Genomic DNA, 23,634 nt, shown 5'->3' on the forward strand with positions numbered 1-23,634 from the left:
TAATTCTTGTTTGACAATGCCTTTCCTATCAAACAAACAAAAAACATCACATTAACCTTTGACCGACTCATCCGTCATCTTTTTGAACGAGGAGACCCTCAATGAAGTGAAAAGCGATTGAAATGTGTCTCTAAATGTTTTGCCAAACTTGTAGCAAAATTTCATATACACGCCTTATTCTTCAAGCTCTTTAATTGTCATTGTATCATTAATCTGACGAACATCTTGTGCACGTGCTCACTTCTGCGGCTATAGCTCACCAACTAACGGTCATAGCGAAACGCGGCAAATGGCAATTTGTTGCCTAAATCTGCCGCCAAGTGCGCTTAGTAGCTGCAGTGCGCTACGCTCCCTCTGCCGCTTGGGACGTTATTTCAAAAGTTCGGTTTATTTTTTAACATACCTTGTATGCTTTAGCTAAATATGTTCAGCAATAACATTTTTTTTCAATTTTAAAGAAACGATTAGAAGAGGAATTACAAAAAAAAAAACTGTGGTGGGCACAAAGTACTCTCTGTTGGTAGTGCAAGGGTTAATAAGGCTTTACATATTAACTATATGTTTAAGTACAATTTTAGCTGAACCGATTTGGTAAACAATCAGAAATCACAAATAAAGTAATAATTGTTGCAATTTTAGAAAGAAAGGTTGCTAAGTTCCTGAACAAAAGAATTCAAAAGAGCTTGGGAGATAGTAGTGACATTTTGCTTTGAGTAATTTTTTTTATTTATTTTAGTGTAAAGAAAAAAAATACGTACACAAGCAAAATGAGTGGGAAAAAACCAACGAATATGAATACCGAAGAATTAAGACAAGAGCTGCAAAATCGAGGAATAAACCCAGAAGGCCACAAGAGACCTCAATTGTTACGTATGCTTGTTAAAGCAATGAAAGAAGAAGCAATCGCTCAATACAAACAAGGAAATGAAGATTCCGTAGCTGCAGGTGCATCAAATATCGAAAATGTCGCTGAAAAACAAGCAGATATTGACCAAAATGTTGAAAACATGGAGGTTAATGAACTGAAAGACGAATCATTGATGTCAAATCAAAATGGAAGCCAGGACATTGAAGGAAAGCTACAACCTAATAACCAAAGCACGAGTCTCGATGGAAACAACGAAGAAGTGGCGTTACCAATTGATTCCGATATCGGTATTGCTCACACAGCACAAACAAACAACGAAGCACCAGCATCTGGATTTAATCAAACTGTAAACAATGAAACAAAAGAGAATCAGGAATTGGCAACCATCGATGACGTCACGATGAGTGTACAAGAAAGCGATCCAAGAGAATCTGAGTTATCGGAATCCGCCGTAGTCTTATCTCTTTACGATTCAGATTTGAACATCAATATTAACACACGCAATTTGACAATGGCGCGACCAATGTGTGATAAAGGGTTTGCTTTTCTTTGCGCAGGGGCACGAGCTACATTTGGCTTCAAACAAGGGAAATGTTACTATGAAGTTAAAATATTAGAAAATTTAGATGTGTCTCATATCAACGAACCTCATCCTTATGAATTTAGAGTTGGGTTTTCAACTATTGATGTGCCAACGCATCTTTTAGGGGACTGTGCTTTATCATATGGTTACGATAATTCAGGAAAATCATGCTCAAATGGCCACTATCAAGATTACGGTACAAGATACAAGGCGGGAGATATAGTTGGTGTGTACCTGGACTTCACTACTGAACCAATTACAGTATTTTATGCATTGAACGGAAAGCTTCAAGGCGTCGCACATAGAATACCAAGGCCAGAACTTGAAGACAAGGCATTGTTTCCACATGTTATGACAAAGAACGTAAGATTTCAGGTGAATTTTGGAGAGGAAGAATCCATGTGCAAGACTTTGCAAGATTTCCTGTTTGCAAACCAAATTCCAATGCCAGAAAGGGTTTTGGGCCCAAGAGAGTGTTCGGAGTGTGAAGTCATAATGATGTGTGGACTACCTGGATCTGGTAAAACGCCTTGGGCACGCAAAATAGCAAGAGAACACCCTGAAAAGAGATATAACATACTTGGCACCAACGATTTAGTGGAGCGAATGAAAGTAGCCAGGCTAGAAGGTGTAAAGAACTATGAAAGACGTTGGGAAGGCCTTATTGATAAAAGCACAGCTTGTTACAGGAGATTGCTTACAGTCGCATCAAAACGAAGAAGGAATTACATAATTGATCAGACAAACGTGTACGCACGGGCACAACAGCGGAAGATGTCCTTGTTCGAAGATTTCAAACGCCGTGCAGTCGTCTTAATTCCAGGAGATGAAGAATACAAGACCTTAGCCGCTGCTCAATCCGAAGATGAAGGTACAATGTTACCAGAATCTGCAATATTGGAGATGAAAGGCAATTTTAAGCTGCCTGAAGTTGGTGATACGTTCCACGAAGTTCAGTACATTGGTCTGCCAGAATCAGAAGCCAGACTACTCGTCCAAAAATATAATAAAGAAGGCTGGGATGCAGGATATGGTGGACAACAGTCCAAGAAGCTTAGAATGGACTCAGCAGGGAATGATGAGGAGCAGCAGCGGGAAGAATCTCTTGTCGATGAAACTTCTGGACCAGTTCATAAACAGGTCGCTGATACTAATGCACTTTTACTAATGAGCGCAGCTCAAGACAATTTTAAATTTTGAAGTTAGCCAATTTGCTCAACAGGGAATTTCAGAAACGAATGATCAGATAGGGTGTAAATACAGATACTACTATTGTTTATCCTCGGGACACCAAGGAATTTTGAAAATTAATAATTCAGCTAAAAATCTTGTATTTTCGATAAATCATTACTTTTCGTTGCTACTTTGGCCAATTTTGTTATGACGCAACATGCAGGGAAAGATGTTACATATATATATTTTTTAAAAAGATATTGATTGAATATTGTGAATATTTTGAGTGATGTTTATAGATGACAGCCATGTTGGCGATTTCATTGAGATAGAATATGTAAAAGAATATTATTTGTCATTATTGATATTCAACAACAATAATAACAAAAATAGTCATGTTCTATTGTAGACAAACATTTTAAAACTTGTATGAATAAAAATATATATGTTCTTTTTACAATTTACAATAGCATTTTAATTTTTGTGAAAATAGAGGAATGATACATGTACACATTCAAATTCTTATCAATTTAATGAAAATAACTGGAGTTCGAAACACGTCAGATATATGGGTTGGCAACGGTCAATCGGCGATCACAGCGCCGTGTTGTTGGTGGAGTATTATAGCAACTTTCTACTGTGTGATGAGCAGTAAAAACGCAGGGAACAGTGAATTGCGCAAATGGCAATAGTGTAAAAAAATGAGGTAATGGCGGCCTACAAAACTCACAGCAAAACCACATCGGCCAGTGGTCGAAAGAAATCTCTCATTGACGGATTCCACCGAACATTAAAGCGCAATGTCGCTCAGAATCGTCGTGTGATGTCAGTGTAAGTGACGGATGAAGCTAGGGATGGGCAAAACCGGTTTCTTGAAAAACGAAATCCGAAAAACCGATATTTTAGTTTTCTCCAAAACCGGTTCAGTTTTACACCGTAACTAGTGTCGGTTTTCTCCAAACACCGGTCTGGTTTTCACTGAAACTGGTTTTGGTGAAAACTTTCGGAAAACACGATGCTGTTTCTGTGGAAACGGAATCGGTTTCCGGAGAACAACGAAACACTATTCTGGTCAGAAATAGAACTAATTTTGGAAAAAAACAGAACGGGTTTTGAAGAAAACCGAAACCAGATTCAGTGCAAAACCAAACCGATGAAAACCGGTTTTTGAAAATTTTGAAAACTGGTTTCGGTTTTCCGAAAACCGAAAAAACGGTTTTTGTGCCTACTACTAGGAGGAACTCAAGTAACACGTACTACATCCTGTGTCAACAGTCGTAGGACACTTTGAGTTACATTCAATGGACGTACTGGGTCAGGTGGCAAGGATGAAACCGCTGATAGGCAACCTAACACTTTAGCACGACGCTAATGGTGTCGCGTACATACAATATGAACGGTTGATGACTGCAAACGTGTGATCAACCCATCTGGAGGCATGGGGCTATAGCCCCCAAGCTAATTCATAATAGTTTACAGTCAGGTTAATAGATGTTGCTAGCTGCACTATCTCCTACCTAACGTCAAAAGCTGTGGCTAGCGTGCAGCGAATTTGCCGACGAGCGGAATACTTGGGAGGGTAAAGCATTGTTCGTATACAGAAATTACTGTATTTTACGGACTGTGAGACGCACTTTTTTTCTTCGGAAAATCGCATCCAAAATTCAGGTGAGTCTTATACTTGAAATTAATATAAAAATATCCAGTGTTTGATTTAAAATTCCCGACAGTCTTAAAAATGGTCATATATATTCGATGCCGCGGGAAACCTATCTCTATCTGGCAACATTGGATTCAACTGGCAGCAACAGTGCACCGATGCGACGAACATGAGTTGCGGGGATTCACAACCTTGCTAACACTGTCTCTCTCGAGCCCCGCCATCTAATAATAAAAATGGTAAAAATGTTACAGTATTTTTTAAATGCTTAAAAATTAAGGCGCATCTTACAGTCCGTTGCGTCATATAGTCCGTAAAATACGGTATTTTTTTCCCCATTAAAATTAATGGAAATACATGGTACTATTAAATATCTACATTTTAAAGTGTTTTTCTGTGATGGAAACTATAGGGGAAAAAACTAATCCTTTTTAAAAACAAATAAATAGCTCTAAATCAAACAAAACAGTATAAGAACTAAATAACACACATAAAAAACTGTGGGAAAGAAGAATAATTAGCTTTAGAACATAGCTAATGCTTACGGTAAACAGGGCGGTCTGGTCAGGTCGGCAGATCGGCAATCGCCGAGGGATCCTAGGAACAAAGCAATAAATTTTTTGTTGGTTTTTAAAAAAAGTTTACATACATTTAGATACTACAGTATTCCATCGCATTCAAGCATAGGATGTGTGAAAATTATTTTAAAACTGTAGAGTTATACTTCGTTCGCACTAACTCATGTTTGGAAGAAGCATTAATATGAACTAACCTTGCGATATACACACATTTGGTTGACATTCTGAAAAAAAAAAAAAGTTCTGGAGACTGCTGAAATTTAAACCTAAAATATGAAATTGTGTAACTTAGTAAAGAACAGCGACAGTTCAAACGTTGTAACGCACCGCGGCCCCCGCAGAACCTGTTTATTACTCTGCACTTAATATTTATACTGTTATTCATTTCTTAGTATATGTGTGAGAAAGAATTATTGGAAAATTTTAGATTACTAGTAAATTTTGTACCATTTTTTTCTGTTTTAGGGGCCTCTTTCATTTGTCAAAATACAAGAGTTCGATTTCCGGTGGAGACATTCAAAAATATCGGTGTTGACCCAGCATCGTGAGGACAATTGGGGAGCTAACTTGAATTAAGAGGTAGTGGACTCCGGTGTAGAAAGCCGACATTAAGGATTTTGGGTGTCTTTGCGCTGATTACGCATCCTTGAGGTTGAAGTAAGTCCGCTGCCAGGATATAGCTAAAGATGAAGTTTCTGAAATTACTCCAGTTCAGAAATTTAAATTAATGTATTTCCGTGGTGCTAGGTCAAATATTGAAAAAAAAATTTAATCCAAACAGTGATATTTTGAAAGATTCTTCATAGCTTCATCCAAAAAAAGTTCCCTGAAATCGCAGATATTGCCGAATTTCCAACAAAAGTCTTACACACTATTTGTCCCCTAACCAAAGCTCATAGAAGTGTTCTTATACTAGAGTTGAAACTGTTTCCTGAGCAGTACGACAGTTTTTTCAAGACTGAGTAAGATCAAAATTATGAAATGAAAGATGTGAATAACTTTTAAATTAAGACGAAGAAAACAATGATGCTTCAGAGTCAGAAGAAGGCGAAGAGAGCTGTGTTAACTGCTTAGTGAACAAGAAATGTTCTACATGCAGAGCATGTGACTTTAACATTGTTTTCGTGCTGTCACAATCTGGAATTTGGAGAAGTAGATAGCATCTAAGTAGATAAGCATAAGGGAGCTTTGATCTCAATTTTTGATTACTATTTTACTTATAACAATTTTTACTTTAGACAATTTTTAGTTAAATACAATCTTAAGTACTAATTACAAACTAAATATCTTGGTGCCGCTTCTCTTCCTTTAATTACAGTAAAAAAAAATGTGAAAAACAAATCTACTTATAACGGCCAATCGTCCATCTTGGACGGGCCATTTTGTAAAACAAAATTTAATTGATAACAATATTTAGTGATAAAGTCGACTGGACTGCATGAGACGCGACTAATAATAATTAGTGGTGGGCACAAAAACCGGTTTTTCGGTTTTCGGTTTTTAGGAAAACCAAAACCGGTTTTTGAAAATTTTCAAAAAACCAGTTTCGGTTTTTCGCCGAAGCCGGTTATCGGTTTTCTTCAAAACCGTTTCGGTTTTTTACCTGGTTCGGTTTCGGTTTTCTTCAAAACCGATTCCGTTTTTTTCCAAAATTTGTTCTATTTCTGACCAGAATGGTGTTTCGTTGTTCTCCGGAAACCGAATCCATTTCCACAGAAATAGTTTTGTGTGTTTTCGAAAAGTTTTGACCGAAACCAGTTTCGGTGAAAACCGAACCGGTTTTGAAGAAAACCGAAACCGGTTTCGGTGAAAAACCGAACCGGTTTTGGAGAAAACCGATATGTCGGTTTTTCGGGTTTCGGTTTTTATAGAAACCGGTTTTCGGTTTTATAAAAAAACGGTTTTTCCCATCCCTAATAATAATTATTATTCCTGCAAAGTGGATACAAGAGAAGACAATCTGGAATTTTTACCAATCTATATACAGTTTTCAAGTATATATTAACTCTGCCTTGTATGCAGATAGCCTGCGATATTACCTTTTCAAATCTTAAAATTGGTAAGAATAGATTAAGATTTTCGCTAAACCAAGATTTAATGTCTAAGCTACTTTTTATGAATGTAGAACGAGACTTGTTTGTAAATTTAGATAAAAATTTGATTATAGATGAGGCAGCAATAACAAGTGACAAACTTAGGAAAAAGTTATTAGTTTAATGAAGCATTTAGGCCTTGGGCCTGTTGACTTGATCTAGGTAGAAGGAGAATTCTTTACTTTGTTAGTACATAAATATTGTATTCATGTTATGTCAGTATTCTTCCTCATCAACAGAATACAGTATTAGATTTTCAAACACAATAATTTTACAAGTTGATATAGTAGTTTTGAAATTTTCTTTTTATGAGTGAATCTATGTAAAATACGTACACAATTATATATATATATATATATATATATATATATATATATATATATATATATATATATATATATATATATATATATATATATATAATTTTGTGCTACTTGAATAAGATTTTTTTAAAAAACGAAATGTTTCATTTAGAGTTTTCTAGTCACTGGAACAAAACTAAGTGCACTACAGAAAGCTCGGGCCGCGGTGGGTAAATGGTAGAGCGTTCACCTCTGGTGCATGGGGTTCTTGGTTCGATTCCAGCTCGCGTTTAGTGAGCTCTGTGGTGGACAAACATCATGTGTTTGGGTTTTCTCGGGATTTTCCCGTTTCCTCCCATTTTCTTCATTCCACCATTTCATTCATTTCTCATCATCACCGTCTCCTTTAGCCTAGCCAGCACAATCGTCGGACGTAAAACTTAAAGATTTCATTTCATTTCTCTACAGAAAGCTAACAAAATCTTTGAAATGTGGGTGTGGAAAAGAATGTAGAACATTAGCTGGGTTGACTTACATATTAATATATTCACTTCATTGTGTTCGTACAAACATTTGATCAGTTTATAGTTTTTATACTATAAATCAAATAACACTAAAAGAGTGCTTGAGATGTGATACTTTGGTGAACGAGACTCTTGAAATATCCCGTCTCGAAAAAGAGACGATAATTTTTAGGTTTCTTGCTTCGTCTCTCGAATTAGAAAAAAAATACTTCTAGCCTCGTGGGCAATACTAATTCCCAGCAGTGGCGGACTTTCCATTAGGCACACTAGGCACGTGCCTAGAGGCGCAGCCTTTTGAGGGGCGGCAGCCGGAAGAAGTTATTTTTTTTTAACTAGTAAATTATATAGCACATTGCTACTTACAGTTGGTCAATGTGGTCCTGAATTTAATTTCATTAGGAGGGTTTATTTCTTAAAAATTCATTAATGAAATATTTCGTGCCATCCTTTAATATAATAGGTTATAGCATAGCCACGAAATGAATAAAGCAACGTCGCATTTTGTAACATAGGTAGTCCGATGGTCTTACTGCCTATTAATTATAATCTGCAGAAAGCACAATGAAGTTGTAATATTTATCAGTCTTACTGTAGTTTTTGATGTTTTGTGATTATTTTACGATTTTACTTCTTTGAAACATATATTTTTGGAAAATAATAGGAGCGTGAAGTGTAGGAAAATTAAAATAAATTAAACAAATTTCTAAATTATAGCGGTAGGGTCAAAGTATAGCCTTTGTATAATAGAGTAGGACCAAAATTTCAAGGTACTAAACATTGAGATAATGCTAATTTCTCTTTAGTAATACGAAATCTTGTGAGCTGTCTTATTTTGAATCTTCTTTACCAACGAATAAGAAAGTCAAGGTATGGATATTTCCATAATATATTACGTTAAAATATAGTACATAATATATAGATTAAGCAAATTTTAATCGAATTTTGCCAAAAACAATATTGCGTCCAGTGATTAATTTATCCATATTCACTCTCGCCTAATCTCAATCTTTTTTTCATCTCAAATCGTATTAATAAAAATTCAAAACAATTTATTTCACTTCGCCTTTCTAGGACAAAGGCATGAATAAAAGCATACCAATGACGGAAAATTTAAAACTGCGTATTAAGAGGCGACCGGCCGAATCGTGCCTAGGGGTGGCGCCATAGATAAGTCTGCCATTTGGTTCCCAGCGAATGATGGTAGAAAATCTATGATGATGATTATGATATCACACAGCAATGGTGTTACATTTCTTAACGTGTTAGCGGTAACACGTTATTCTTCGTACGAAATTGTCTGCTTTTCAAGTTCTCAAGATACCTCACGTGCTTGTAAAAATGTTAAAAGAAAAGTTGTCCATTCTTTTTAGCCTGGAGGGCCCAAAGGTTCGTTAATCCGTCATCGGGCAATTCAAGAAACAATAATAATTAAGGAAAAACAAGGAAGTAGTAGTGTCTTATTCAGAAAGACAATAAATCTGACCCAAATAATAAACATACATATACTTGTTTTAAAGAAACAAAGAAAAAATGAAAAAAAAAGAAAGCGCACATCAATTGTACTTTGAAGTAACTATATAATAGAAATTGACCGACTGACCGTGGGAAATCGAACTGTAATAAATACTTTGATATATAATCTGCAAAATTGGTTTAAAACAAATAAATATATTGGCAATTATACACAATTGTAACTAATTGGTAATTGATATTAACACAAACTGTTTAATTTTTTTTTAGAAAGTAAATAAATATTAAAAAAATAATAATAAACTGGTCGTATATAGCTGTTTATAAAGCTGACTTTAATAGCTTATAATTGAGCATAAACAGTTGTTCAACAGAATCTCAGAACACGCCTAAAGGGAAATATTTTCTTCCTTCTAGCCTTTGGGATGTTTATACGAGGTGTCTATAGAAAGTAAAATATGGAAATCTGTTGACAACGGTCGATTTATTTCAGTGGTAAACCATATAGACACCATATTGTACACACTCAGAGTTTATGAACACTTAATTAAAAAAAAAAAAAGAAAAAAAAGAACTGGAAAATAACGCTTGACAACATTTTTGACTTTCACAGGCTACGTCCAACATCGGATAAACTTTCGAGCTACAAGAGTTGCTACCACTTGCGGATCCAGGGGGGCTATCGGGGCAATTGCCCCCCAGAAGAGGAGACTTTTTTTATTTTATATATAAATAAAACTCATACCAGAGTTTGGAGCTCTTAAAAGTAGCTCTAAGTAGTAATATTACAACGCACCGCCCCCGCCCCCGCCCAGAAGTAAGTCCTGGATCCACCCCTGGTTGCTATAGGATAAAAGTAGAAGCTATCTCGTCTCGAAAAAAAAAAAAACGTCATGAAAGTAATAACTTGTCTCGGAATAAGTCGTTTCTATTTTCAATGAATGCTGTCTCATTTCGTATGAAATATCTCGTATCATTCTCATCTCGTGAGCAACCCCGTAAGTTAGTAGAACGTTCATTTCTAGTGCAAAAAGTCTCTAAATAGATACTAATTCAAGTGAGTTTGTGATAAACAATATCATATCCGTGGATTTTCCCGAGGTTTTTTCCACATCTTCCTATTAACTTCATTCTATCAATTTCTTCTATTTGGATCCATGCATCTTCTTTAACTTACAGCATATAATAGTGACATGTTAAACTCAATATTTAATTTCGTTTTATCTATGAATTAAGTGTGCGCGTAATTTTGTGATTCCCAAGAAGTAAATGCTAGAATAGGGAAAGAATTGACAGAGGAGAGTTCAATTGGAAGGAGAATTCGACAGGAATGCTATCTTTAGCTAGCATTATTTAATATCTATCGAGAAGATATACTAAAGAAGAGCCTACATAATCAAGACGGAATTACGGAAGGAGTTAGAATGATTAGATGTATACGTTTCGCGGACAATATGGTACTTGTGGCGGAATCTGAAAAGAAAATTAATAAAATGTTAAAGAAAAAAAGAAAACTTGAGGAATGGCTGAGAAAAATATGCAATGAAGAAAAACAAAAACCGGATAGGTGATTGGAACGAAGGGGAGAGTGTCAAATATAGAAATAAAAGGGGAGAAAATAGAACAGCTGACTAATTTTCGATTCCTGGGTAGTATTATTAATGGTGATATGAAGTGTGAAGGTGAAAATAAGAGCAAGGATAAGACTGACGAAAGAAGCCTTTAGGAGGAAGAAAATACTATTTTGTGCGACCTTGAATAAAGAGTTGAGAAAAAGACATAAAATACTTCGTATGGAGCAGCGGCATATTTACGATTTTGATTCGGGAGGGGACTTTGCTAACTTTCGGGAAGGGGGGGCTTTGCCTCAAAATGTGAAAGTTCTGCAAGATATTTCATATACTTTACTATAGTAAGTAAGATTTCGGGGTGCTTAAGCCCGGAAGCCCCCCTAAATACACCACTGGTATGGAGTATTGTACTATATGGGACAAAAACATGGGCATTACGCAAAAAAAAAAAAAAATGAAAACGCCTGGAAGCTTCATGCGGATGTGGAGAAGAATAGAGAGAAATAACTAGGTCGAGCAGAAAATGAATGAGGCGTTAGAAATGGTGTGGAAGAAAATAACAGTTTTAGATATTATTAAGAAGAGGAAGAGAAACTTATTGGTGAAGAGGATAAGGAGAAATGGTATCATGAGGGACGTACTAGGGGATATGGTGGTAGGAGAGAGTGGGAAGGGGCAAAGGAGACTGCAATTGATGAACTATATCAAAATAAAAAAAATCGTACATGGAAGCTTCTCAGTTGCGGCAAGAGACCAGCGAATAATGGCAGAATACCTATGATGATGATGATGATAAGTAGACCTGAGAACTAAATGATGTGCTACTAGAGTTTTTCTACCTTTGGATTCGTTGATTGGAATTTAGCGCGTCCATTCACAACACCAGGGCTATGTGGAGCGGGACCTACAATTTAAGTGGAATCCGAAATCCCAGACAAGAGGAAATCCGAAATCTACTGGAAACCATGTAATGTTGATTCAATATGCAATAACTTCTAAAAGGTAATTGGGAGCACGGTGGTTCAGTGGTAGAGTGCTTGCTTACCTCTGGTGCGTGGAGTCACAGGTTCGACCCTCGTTCAAATGAGTTTGTGATAGAGAACATTGTGTCTATGGGTTTTCTCAAGGTACTATCGTTTCTTCCCATTTTTTCATTCCACCAAATCTTCCATCATCATTCATTTGCCTCAATCTCTTAGCCTAAAGGAATAACGTGGGACGGTAAACTGAAATATTTCATTTCATTTCATTTCATTTCTAAGAGATAAGTCTAAGTGTCATTCGAGTTATCCTAAAAGTAGTTCATTCGAATATAAGTGTTCATTTCGAGTTATCCTAAAAGTATTCAAGTGCGGAAACTAACTTCACGTGATTTGTTGGTACCTAATCAGTAATCTCGTTTGTCCACCGTTCATCATGCCTTCTTACAAATATAATTTCCTTTCCCTACCATTTCAATGCCTTTATTTTCACGATAATATTCGTAGCGTCTATTTCTCCATGATACATTGCATAATCAACAGACTGCCTGATTTTTGTTAATGTTCATGTTAGTGATCCATATGTCAAAACAGCTGTAATACATTCCTTGAAAATTCTCCGCTTCAGACACATTGGAATTTTATAATTTTATAATATTAAGCTGTTGCTTCTATGCGCATTCGAATTGAGTTTAATACTTCTGTTTTTCACTTATTTAATATCATCTCCCATATTCATATACTGATAATATGTCTATGCAAAGAGAAAGACATGAGTATAAAGGTCTATGGCTTTCCTTTAATGTAAATTTGTGATGTTTACTGCGTTGTTAACAAATTTCAAATTATATCTTACAGCAATGTTGAAGTCAATCTCATTAACAGTCAGTCGTCACACTATGTCATAAATGCATCTTTTACGTAGGTTCACATACGTGTATCTATATATATTTAGTATATATAAGTGTGTGTCATTTCATGTCAGGACATTTTATGTCCTTGCTTCTCTAAAAGTTAAGACAGAAAATAAATGGAAAAAAGAAAGAGAGAAAAAATAATGTCCAGGCGAGTCACTTTGCCAACCAATTACAAGCATATTTAGGCCCTTGGTCACGTACAGAAGAATGTTATTTTGCATAGACATATCATCGGCATATAAACGTCAGAATATATACGGTACATTGAAACGACACTTTTACTTTTTTTCATCAATTTTTACTTTAAAAAAAACGAACTTTTCATCACGTACTCTTGACCATCGTGAGAAATACTTCATAAACAAAGGAACATAGAAAAAGTTGCACCAATAGTTATCAGCAAATTTTGCACACACTGTTCACTGGCAGTCAGTGACAGTATGTTTTCTGTCGCTAAAAAATACTGATATAACGGCGACTTTAGAAGTAGAGAATCGAGATTCATCCATCTTTCATGATTACCTACCATCTTCGTCAAATTTACTGTGAGACAGAATAATTGTTAATAACATTACATAGGTGACTGAACCCTACGTCTATGCCTAGGAAAGAAACCAAAAAAATCTTTGAAATATTCTTTTAGTAGTCAAACCAAAAACAATATTCATGAAATGCAGAAAATCTACCGTTTTCGGCGGGTCCGAGATCCAGCCGCCATCTTTCATCCTTATTAATTTTTACCGTGAATTTATCATATGACTAAACAATCATTGATAACAACTACCTGTTCGCTGAAATCCTTCGGCTCGTATGGAGGGCTTAAGTTTTCAGTATTAGGGATATGATTTTCTCACGCCCAATGTTTTAAATCTTACTTCCATCTATCATTTTATTTAACTTTAACCTTAGGAAGAACGCCCAATGCTTTTAGACTTACTTTCATTTCTTCATTTTATTTAGCCCTCAACCTTAGGAAGAACGCCCAATGCTTTTAGTTTTACGTTCATTTCTTTATTTTATTTAGCCCTCAACCTTAGGAAGAACGCCCAATGCTTTTAGACTTACTTCCATTTATCGTTTTATTTAACTTTAACCTTAGGAAGAACGCCCAATGCTTTTAGACTTACTTTTATTTCTTCATTTTATTTAACGCTCAACTTTAGAAGAAGCGTCCAATACTTTTAGTCTTACGACCATTTATCATTTTAATTACACCTCAACCTTAGGGCGAGCGAACAATTATTTTGGTATAACTTTCATTTCTTCATTTTACTTAGCCCTTAATCTTAAAAAGAACGCCCAATGCTTTTAGTCTTACTTCCATTTCTTTATTTTATTTAGCCCCCAACCTTTGGAAGAACGCCCAATGCTTTTAGTTTTACGTCCATTTCTTCATTTTATTTAGGCCTCAGCCTTAGAAAGAGCGCCCAATGCTTTGTCTTACTTTCATTTATAATTTTATTTAGGCCTCTACCTTAAGAAGAGCGCCCAGTGCTTTTAGTCTTACCTCCGTTTACCATTTTATTTAGCCCTCAACCTTAGGATGAGCGTCCAATGCTTTTAATCTTACTTCCATTTCGTCATTTTATTTAACCCTCAACCTTACGAAGAGGGCCCAATGTTTTTAGTGTTAGTTCCATTTCTTCAATTTTGCCGTGCAAAAAATATATATTTTCTTCATTTAATGCATTTTTCTAATTTTTTGTTCACAAAGTAATACCACTGAATTATCCCACTAAAATGTTTTGTAGTACATTTTATAAAAGCATTGGTTTTAAATGTTTTCTTCATAGTTATTATTATTATTATTATTATTAGACTTTGCTCAATATCCTGTAATGAGTTCTTTAGTCCTAACTTCTTTAACTTGAAAAGATTGCGTGATTTCAGTAGAAGATATTCTAAAACATTTTACAAGATTTATAATAGTCCATTTATTAATTTTTTGCAAAAGGAGAGTACTTATGGAAGTCAATAGTTTATAAGTTTTCCATTAAAGATGCCATACAAAAAAAAAAAAAAAAATCTCGAACAAGTACTGAACCCACTCTACCATCCGTTAAAGATTAATGCTTAATTTGTTACTCCTGCCTACGCTCTTATACAATCTAAATATACAGGGTGATTCAGGAGGAATGTCACAATTTCTGAGGTGATTCAACATGTGAAAATAAACCGAAAAAGTCCATGAACATGTGTCCGATTTTCGATCGTTATGGAACTGAAGCGGGTTGAAGACTACACACATCCATGAATGATTATGAAAACAAGTGTGAATATTACTTATCGAAATGATGTGTAGACGCTATGGTGGACAGAATAATTGAGGGACAGATGACTGATCCACCCTACAAGAGGTGTTTAAAAAGTCCCTCACCACACTTGTTACCGCGTTGAAGGGTGTACTGTGTTGCATATCGAACATCATCTCGGTGGCCTTTAATGCGAGCAATAGCGTCGGTGATGCTAGCGACAATTTCTTCACGTGTATCCACCTTCGTAGTGTACACATTCCCCTTTAACTAGCCCCATAAACAGAAGTCTAATGGGGTTAGATCGGGTGATCTGGGAGGCCAACTAATGGGTCCGCCACGGCCATTGCACCGTTGAAGAAATATGTTATTCAGATACTAGGATACTTGTCTGGTATAGTGAATTGGTGCTCCATAATGTTGCAGGTACATTTGCAGTCGTTGTTCTAATGTCACGTCTTCCAAAAGTGCAGGTAAGTCTTCTATCAGGAAATGTGCGTACGCTGTGATTGTCATGCGATTTGGCAGAAACACAGACCCACAGGATTTGGCAGGAGAACCCCCACACATCTTGTAGGATGGATCACTCATCTGTCCCACCATTATTCTGTCCACCACAGCTCCTATGCAGCATTTCGGTAAGTAATATTCACATTTGTCTTTGTTGTAATCATTCATGGATGTGTGTAGTGTTCTACCTGCTCCAGTTCCGTAACGATTGAAAATCGTACACATGTTCATATTACGTTTTCGGTTTATTTTCACACGTAGAATCTCCTCACAAATTATGTGACATTCCTCCTGAATCACCCTGTATTTGTACAATGACTTAATTTCAGAGCTCTATAGTTAGTAGGAAAGTGTGTGTGTGTGTAATTTAAGTTGCAATATTTGACTCTAACCAACAAAAAGAAATGTAATCTGATAAAAGTATTGTAAAGGGATCTTTCACACAAGTGATATTGATATACAAAATTCTTTCCTTATTCGTGACATAACAATGAAATCGAAACAATCGCTTTCAGTTTTATGGTCAAGATTCAATTGAACTCCTGAGCAGGGGGTGCGGTGGCTCAGTGGTAGAGCGTTCACCTCCGATGCTTGGGTCCCTGGTTCGATCCCACCTCGCGCCGTGTGAACTTTGTGGTGGGCAAACACCGTGCTCGTGGGTTTTCTCAGTGTTCTCCCACTTTCTTCATTCCACCATTTCATTCATTTTTCATCATCACCTTTTCCCTTAGCCTAACCGGCATAACCGTGGGACGTAAAACTGAAAGATTTCATTTAATTTTTTTCAACTCCTGAGCGGACCAGAGATGAGCATTTTTCCTAACCCTCGCTCACACTCATCCTTCATTAACTGGCTCACACTCACCCGCCCTCACACTCAATCACCTTGCTCACACTCACACTCACTCACCTGCACACTCAAATATTATTGATGCTCTCACCTTCAATTAACTGTTTCACACTCACATAGCCCTCACACTCAATCAACTCGCTCATACTCACACTCACTTGCCCTCACACTCAATTAACTCGCTCATACTCACACTCACATCGCCCTCACACTCAATCAACTCGCTCATACTCACACTCACATCGCCCTCACACTCAATCAACTCTCTCATACTCACACTCAATCAACTCTCTCATACTCACACTCACATCGCCCTCACACTCAATCAACTCGCTCATACTCACACTCACATCGCCCTCACGCTCAATCAACTCGCTCATACTCACACTCACTCGCCCTCACACTCAAATATTACTGATGTCCTCACCCTCAATTAAGTGGCACTCACACTTACTCGCTTACATTCTGATCTACCAAAATGAAGGTGAGTGAGGAGGAGGGCGGCCCTTTTGAGGGCAAAAATGAGTGAGGGTGCTCATCTCTGGCGCAGACAAAAAAATATTGCATCCGCATCCTTACCACATTCGCGGAAAATGAAATAACATTCTTATTTGTTCCGTAAAATTTGAAATTCAAAATTAATCTCTAATATAATAAACATAAGTGGACATTTTGTAATTTTCTAATCCTGATTTGATATCAATCACGTTCAAGTTAGTATTTAATGCTATCCTTTTCCGATTGTTAGTAACTATGTTAATTAAAATGGAATACAATCCATAAAATCCATAAGAAATAAACCACTAGTGCTTTGAGAGATAATCACAAAAAAATTTTGTTTTTTCGCGACCATCCGCAATTTTATCCACCATCCGCAAAGAAAGTAAAAAGCTATCCACAAAAAAGCTATATCAATACAGATACCCGCTGATAGAGGTATCAGCGAACATCTCTATTCATAACTTCGTTTATATATGTACACTCATGTCCAAAATTATTGTCGCATGTCTATAAATATGTTGTTATAGAAATATAATTTGATAATGAATTCATCCGGTATTTCTTATAATCTTAATATGTGCATAATCGGCAAACACATGTCAAATTTCATGTTAAAAGAGTAATAAATAAGAACAATAAAACGAAAATAAAACTTTTTTTTGTCCATTTGGCAACATTTTGTTTCACTCATTCTAATTTTCGTATTTATAATTATTTTCCTCTGACATTTATCACAAATATACCTTTTCCGATTATACACATAGTATCAGTATTAAAAGTACCCTGCAACATCATTATCAAATTATATTCTTACAAGAAGACAGTTATAGATATGCGACAATCATTTTGGACATGAGTGTACTTGGTCAAATTGTCTTGGCATTCTTGCCATCAGATTGTTTTTTTTTTTTTAAATAAATAGGCCTATATTTCTTTTTCTATATTTTCTGAAGGCGGAGTATTTTTATTTTTTCTTAACCAAAGATGAAACGTCAATGTTTGCATTTACTCTCCATACTCAGGTTAATGTACTTTGAGAAAGCAAATAATTTACTTACGTATAACTACTGTACATACATTATATGTATATATATATTCCCCCTTAATATGCCGTAAAATATTTGAACAATATTGACAAGTTGTAGATATACTATATAGCATGCTCAGTTTGAAAATCTTTTATTTATATACGGGATGAGACATGAATTACAAAAATTTTTAACTTCGAAAGTTGAAACTAAACTAGAAGCAGAGAAAAAGGTAAATAAATAAAAAAAGAAAACTATAGTACTATATACAAGACATATATAGAGGAGCTTGTCAAATATAGTCAAATACAAAAGACAATATTTTCTTTTTTAAAAAAATTAGGCCGAAAAAAAAGAAACAGACTACCGTTTTATTAATCCTACTGGATTTGACTTGCAGAACCAGTTATATATTATATTTACTCTCTATCTCTCTCTCTTTGTTTCTTTTCCTTTCCTCTTTCTTTCTCTCTAGAAAGAATAAGAGAGATATAGAACGTTCATCTCTAGCTGGTAGATTTATGACGTAGGAGTATCGTTTTACAATTTAGGGACATTGCAGAGAGAAATACAGAGAGGAAAGATGCGAAGAAACACGAAGGAGGAGAATGAAATACGCAAATATTGGCAATGTATGTGTAATGCAAAGGCGGATCTAGAAGGAAAAATCTGGGGGGGGGGTGCAGCCAGATTCTAGACTGTGATAGGTGTATCATGAGTTTACTTTAAACTTCGAAAAATATACAATACCTTAAATTACATTAATTACTCAAAAAAAAAAAAAAACTAGCTGGCCTAGGCCCCCCGGCTCCGAGCTATATCCGCCACTGGTGTAATGATCCATCCATGACTATAAAACGAAATATATATATAAACACTTCGCTTTAGCCCTGATTCGTTTTACGTATCTTAAAATCACTACGTCATTATAATAAATATACCAACCATTAATCACTAACCATAAATTGCATCCAGATATCGTCGATTTATTCTTCTGTTTTATACGTACATTAAATATCAACAGCAACCATAGCTTTTGTACATATCTTCCAATTTCGTGCGTTTCCCTGAGTAATGAGCTTTTCCATCGCAACTAATAATCTTGTCAATAACAACATGTCCTATCAATAATAAACTAATAATCTTACTCATGACAACATGTCCTGTCAATAACAGCGTTCTTTCTTTTAATTATATCTAAGCTATATGCTTAATTATTGCGCCTCTGATCAATGTTGATAATATAGGTACAGATTAATTATAATAGGGATATATAGGGATATATCGCTTTAAATGTCGCCCAGAACGGGAATTCCGTAACAGTATTACAGTGAAGGAAAGAACCCTGGATATTTTCAAAACACTCACTTTTTGAATAGCCCTCGTACTAATTATTATTACATCAATCCTCGTATTAATTATTATTATTACATCAATATAAATATTTTTCTTTTCTCTTCTTTCTCCATATATATATATATCAATTCATTTATAATAACATTTTTCTTTTATTACTAATTACGTATCATAAAACGTCGATTCATTACAAATATCATTTATGGATCTATTCAAAATTATAACTAATTGATGACTTACGCAGAGTTACTAGTTAGTTGTTCCTCTTTTACATTGAACGATAACATCCATATACAAACAACATTATTTATAATTAAGATCGTCATCTTACCAAAACAACAACAAGATCAGAAGGCAATAATTACATTTAAAGGCTTCAATTTAAAATCAATGTCATAGATTTCAAGTTAACATAATCAAATCTCTTTTGAACATGTAAAGTAAAATAAAGGTAAACATAACACTCAAAGTTAATACAAAGATAAGATAAATTAATCACATCATAACATGTTGCAGAAATATAAAGTCCAAATGAAGTATTCACAACACAACTCGTAACATCTGAGAGAATAAATTAAGAATTGTTATCCAAATTTAATTTAGTTAACATATCAGGGTTGAAATTTTAACCAGCTTTAGCCGTTTACCTGCTCCAGCTTTTCATATCTAAATTATATTTATCATCAATATTATTCACAAATAAATTAATAGACGAATTTTGCGTTGAATAACCGTGGGAACCTTCGGCTGGTATGGGATTAACCCCAACCATATCAGCGGGTTTTAGTTTAAATTATGATTAACAAATGGGTCAATCAAAGTACATTGAACACCACAATCTTGGTTATTTTCTCTTGATCCATTTCCCGTTTCATTTATTACTTCGGTCCTATTCCGACAGTTCCTGCCATCTCGAGATCTCCAATTGAATCTGTTTTGGGTCACACTGGTATGCATGACATTGTTACTGTAATTACGTCTTCCACGAAAGTTTCTTCCGTTCGTCCAACTGTTCCTCGGATTATTATAATTCGTTCCATTTCTACCGCTAGAATTGAATCTTCCATTAGCTCCAGTTCCAGTACGTATAACAGATCTTTCACTAATTCCAATGCCAGTATTGTCACGTGACCTCTCATCGCTGCGAAGATTTTCGGTATTTTCATTAGTTATATTCAGGTTTCTGACAGGAATTGGATTGGGTGGATTACGATTACTTCCGCTAGGGTTCGGGAATTGATTCTCGAAGTTTTGAACTAAAATTATCAGATGATTGAAGTTTACGCATTGAGCAGACAACAGAATCTGTTGTAATTTATACGGCAATAAAATGCGTACGGAAGCGATTATTCTGGATTCTGGCTGAAACGGATTGACGAGTTTAAGTTCATTATATGCATTGATTGTAAAATCCGTAAGAGATTTATCGACCCGAGGTGAATAGTGTCGAGTTCGCACCATCGCATCACGGTTAGCTAACAAGAAATCATTTTCGTAATTAGCCAACAAGGCCCGTTTAAATTCTTCGTAGGATTTTATATGGTCGCGAATAGCCTTAAACCACAAGGAACAAGGAGGAAGTAACAGATGTGGTAACAACTTCATAAATTTAGATTGATCTACACCCATAATTTCACACTCTGCTTCAAATTTTTCTAAGAACGAGCTTGCGGTTTCGTCACACTTACCGCTGAATTTAGTCATGGCCTTAATTTCACTGACCTTAACGTTTATTTTACTATAGTTATGTTTTTGTTGGCGTTGATAATGGTCTGGAACCCTTTCGCACTTATTTATCTCCTTTCTTCTTTTGCGATCTGGACTTTGGAATCGCCTACTGTGGTTTTCCACAACTAAACCATCATCAGTAGAACTCTTAGAAGAAGATATCCCGTCAGTTTCTATTAATGGAGTTCTCGGGCGGTGATGCAATGTTTCCTGTTGATGATGCATTGTTTCCTGTTGATTGGGAGTACCCAAAGCCTCCTTATACATAGGATTATTGTAGTCACATTCCCTCTCTTGTAACGATCTGATTTCCTCTTGTATGTTGGATATCAGTATGCTATGTGAATTGACCTGGGCAGTAATATTCACTATCTGATTTTTTTGTTGGGCTGTCGTCGATTCCACGGCTTCAACGGCTTTCTTTATCGACTCTGTTTCTAGAGCTAGTTGATCCTGTCTATCTTGCCATTTGTTACTAAATTGTTGAAACCTAGTATCAACTTCTCGCGTCATATCATTTGTAATTTTGATGGTAACTTCATCAGCTAATACTTGCAAATTTTCTTTCAAATTGTACTGCAAGCGATCAAAATTTTCTTGCACACCTTGTACTTTATCTGCAAGAGATTTATGCTGCGCTAGTATCTGTTCTAGCTTTTCATCGTACAATTTTTGTTGTTGGTCAAATTTAGTTTGTTGCTGATCAAATTTCTGTTCTAGCTTTTCATCGTACAATTTTTGTTGTTGATCAAATTTCTGTTCTAGCTTTTCATCTAGTAGTCGACTAAACATATCAATAAGATTAGAATAGGAATGTTCAGACAGAGTTACGGCATTTTCAGATATGGTTTCATTTGAAATACTGGGTACTTCTTCAATCTCGGAATCCTGCATATTAGCAATTCTTTGTATTCTCTTCCCACTTCTCAAAATAGTGAAACTCATAAAAAGGTATATATACGTATGCACATAAACTCAGTTCTTACTATTCTTCGGAACTAAATAGTATAGTATAGTCCCGTGTCTTCGGCACCAGATAAAACGAAATATATATATAAACACTTCGCTTTAGCCCTGATTCGTTTTACGTATCTTAAAATCACTACGTCATTATAATAAATATACCAACCATTAATCACTAACCATAAATTGCATCCAGATATCGTCGATTTATTCTTCTGTTTTATACGTACATTAAATATCAACAGCAACCATAGCTTTTGTACATATCTTCCAATTTCGTGCGTTTCCCTGAGTAATGAGCTTTTCCATCGCAACTAATAATCTTGTCAATAACAACATGTCCTATCAATAATAAACTAATAATCTTACTCATGACAACATGTCCTGTCAATAACAGCGTTCTTTCTTTTAATTATATCTAAGCTATATGCTTAATTATTGCGCCTCTGATCAATGTTGATAATATAGGTACAGATTAATTATAATAGGGATATATAGGGATATATCGCTGTAACTAGTATGCCTGACTACGGTATCGGTAGTCATGAATCAATGACTAGTATGCGTGACTACGGTATCGGTAGTCATGGATCAATGACTAGTACGCCTGACTACGCTATCGGTAGTCATGGATCCGCCTAACTATGCTATCGGTAGTCATGGATCAATGACTAGTATGCGTGACTACGGTATTGGTATTAATGGATCCATGACTAGTATACCTCATTACGCTATCGGCTTTTCTGCTTGCTTATCATTGTAGTCCTTTATAAACGTTCGGTTAGCGGCCAGCTTTTTTCTCCTCTCAATGGGAGGGCGAACAGGAAATTGTGACGTCGCAGAGCAGTCAATTCGAAGTGACTGATATAGTATACAACCATTTTTTGAAAAAAAAAAAATCTTCCACGTTCCTTATTATCATTTTGTTTTTGCGAGAATAAATTTATGTACTGCAGTAATAGCACCTTGATTCCTGATTCAATAATTTTCCGGTGATTATTCCGTAAATTGGAGTTATTAGCGGATTCAGAGACGATTACTGTAGACATGAAATAAGAAGTTTTACATCAAATCACAATAAAGCAGAGCAATATTTTATCTATAGGCTGCCTTTGCGGGGCAACCGCTACCACCACCCTCCCTATAGATCCTTGAGTGACTGGAGTACACCAACAAACTTTTGTGCAAGCATTTCTTCTATCCTGTGAAGAAGACTATCTCTACAGTTTGCTGACAGACGATTAGCTACTGATTGCATCGTCCAACTGAGTGTTCAGCACAATCTCGAGCGGACGATGAAATGTCAAGCGGACAAAGTACAATATTTTTGCCACCTTCTGCTCTTCGAGTTGAACAAGATCAAATGCAGCAGAAGCGGAGAAAATAATTTGTGCTATATATGGAGCCAATACCATTGCTGGCAGGAAACAGTAAGGGAAATTGTTTCCGTATTTCCGCAAAAACAGATTTCACTTATCTGTATTCCATGGTTAGGAGAACGGTCAAATCTGGACAAAGATAGTTTAAATGAATTTCTTCATGAAGATACGCGCCGAATATCTTAGGAATTACCACAAGCTATGAATTACAACCAATGTTCAGCAGCGAAGCTATATGAGACGCGCACTTAAAATTTAAAGTGGAATCCGAACGACCGATAATCCCCTCCTCAGATTTAACCCTTTCCGGATACTGGCTTTTTGGGCTATTTTTTAGACTTTCAGTCA

At 35.7% G+C, this 23,634-nt stretch overlaps 1 protein-coding gene across 1 annotated transcript; it reads left to right on the forward strand.

Annotated features, from left to right (window-relative positions):
• The first annotated feature begins 655 nt into the window (after positions 1-655).
• Positions 656-3,091, forward strand: LOC145690035 (heterogeneous nuclear ribonucleoprotein U-like protein 1). Its single transcript, XM_081764533.1, has one exon. The coding sequence runs from the start codon at positions 768-770 to the stop codon at positions 2,649-2,651; it is 1,884 nt and encodes a 627-aa protein (XP_081620659.1). The 5' UTR covers positions 656-767; the 3' UTR covers positions 2,652-3,091.
• The last annotated feature ends 20,543 nt before the right edge of the window (positions 3,092-23,634 follow it).

The sequence above is a fragment of the Thermobia domestica genome, chromosome 7 (genome assembly GCF_964235325.1).
Source record: "Thermobia domestica chromosome 7, izTheDome1.hap1.1, whole genome shotgun sequence".
Lineage (NCBI taxonomy): Eukaryota > Metazoa > Arthropoda > Insecta > Zygentoma > Lepismatidae > Thermobia > Thermobia domestica.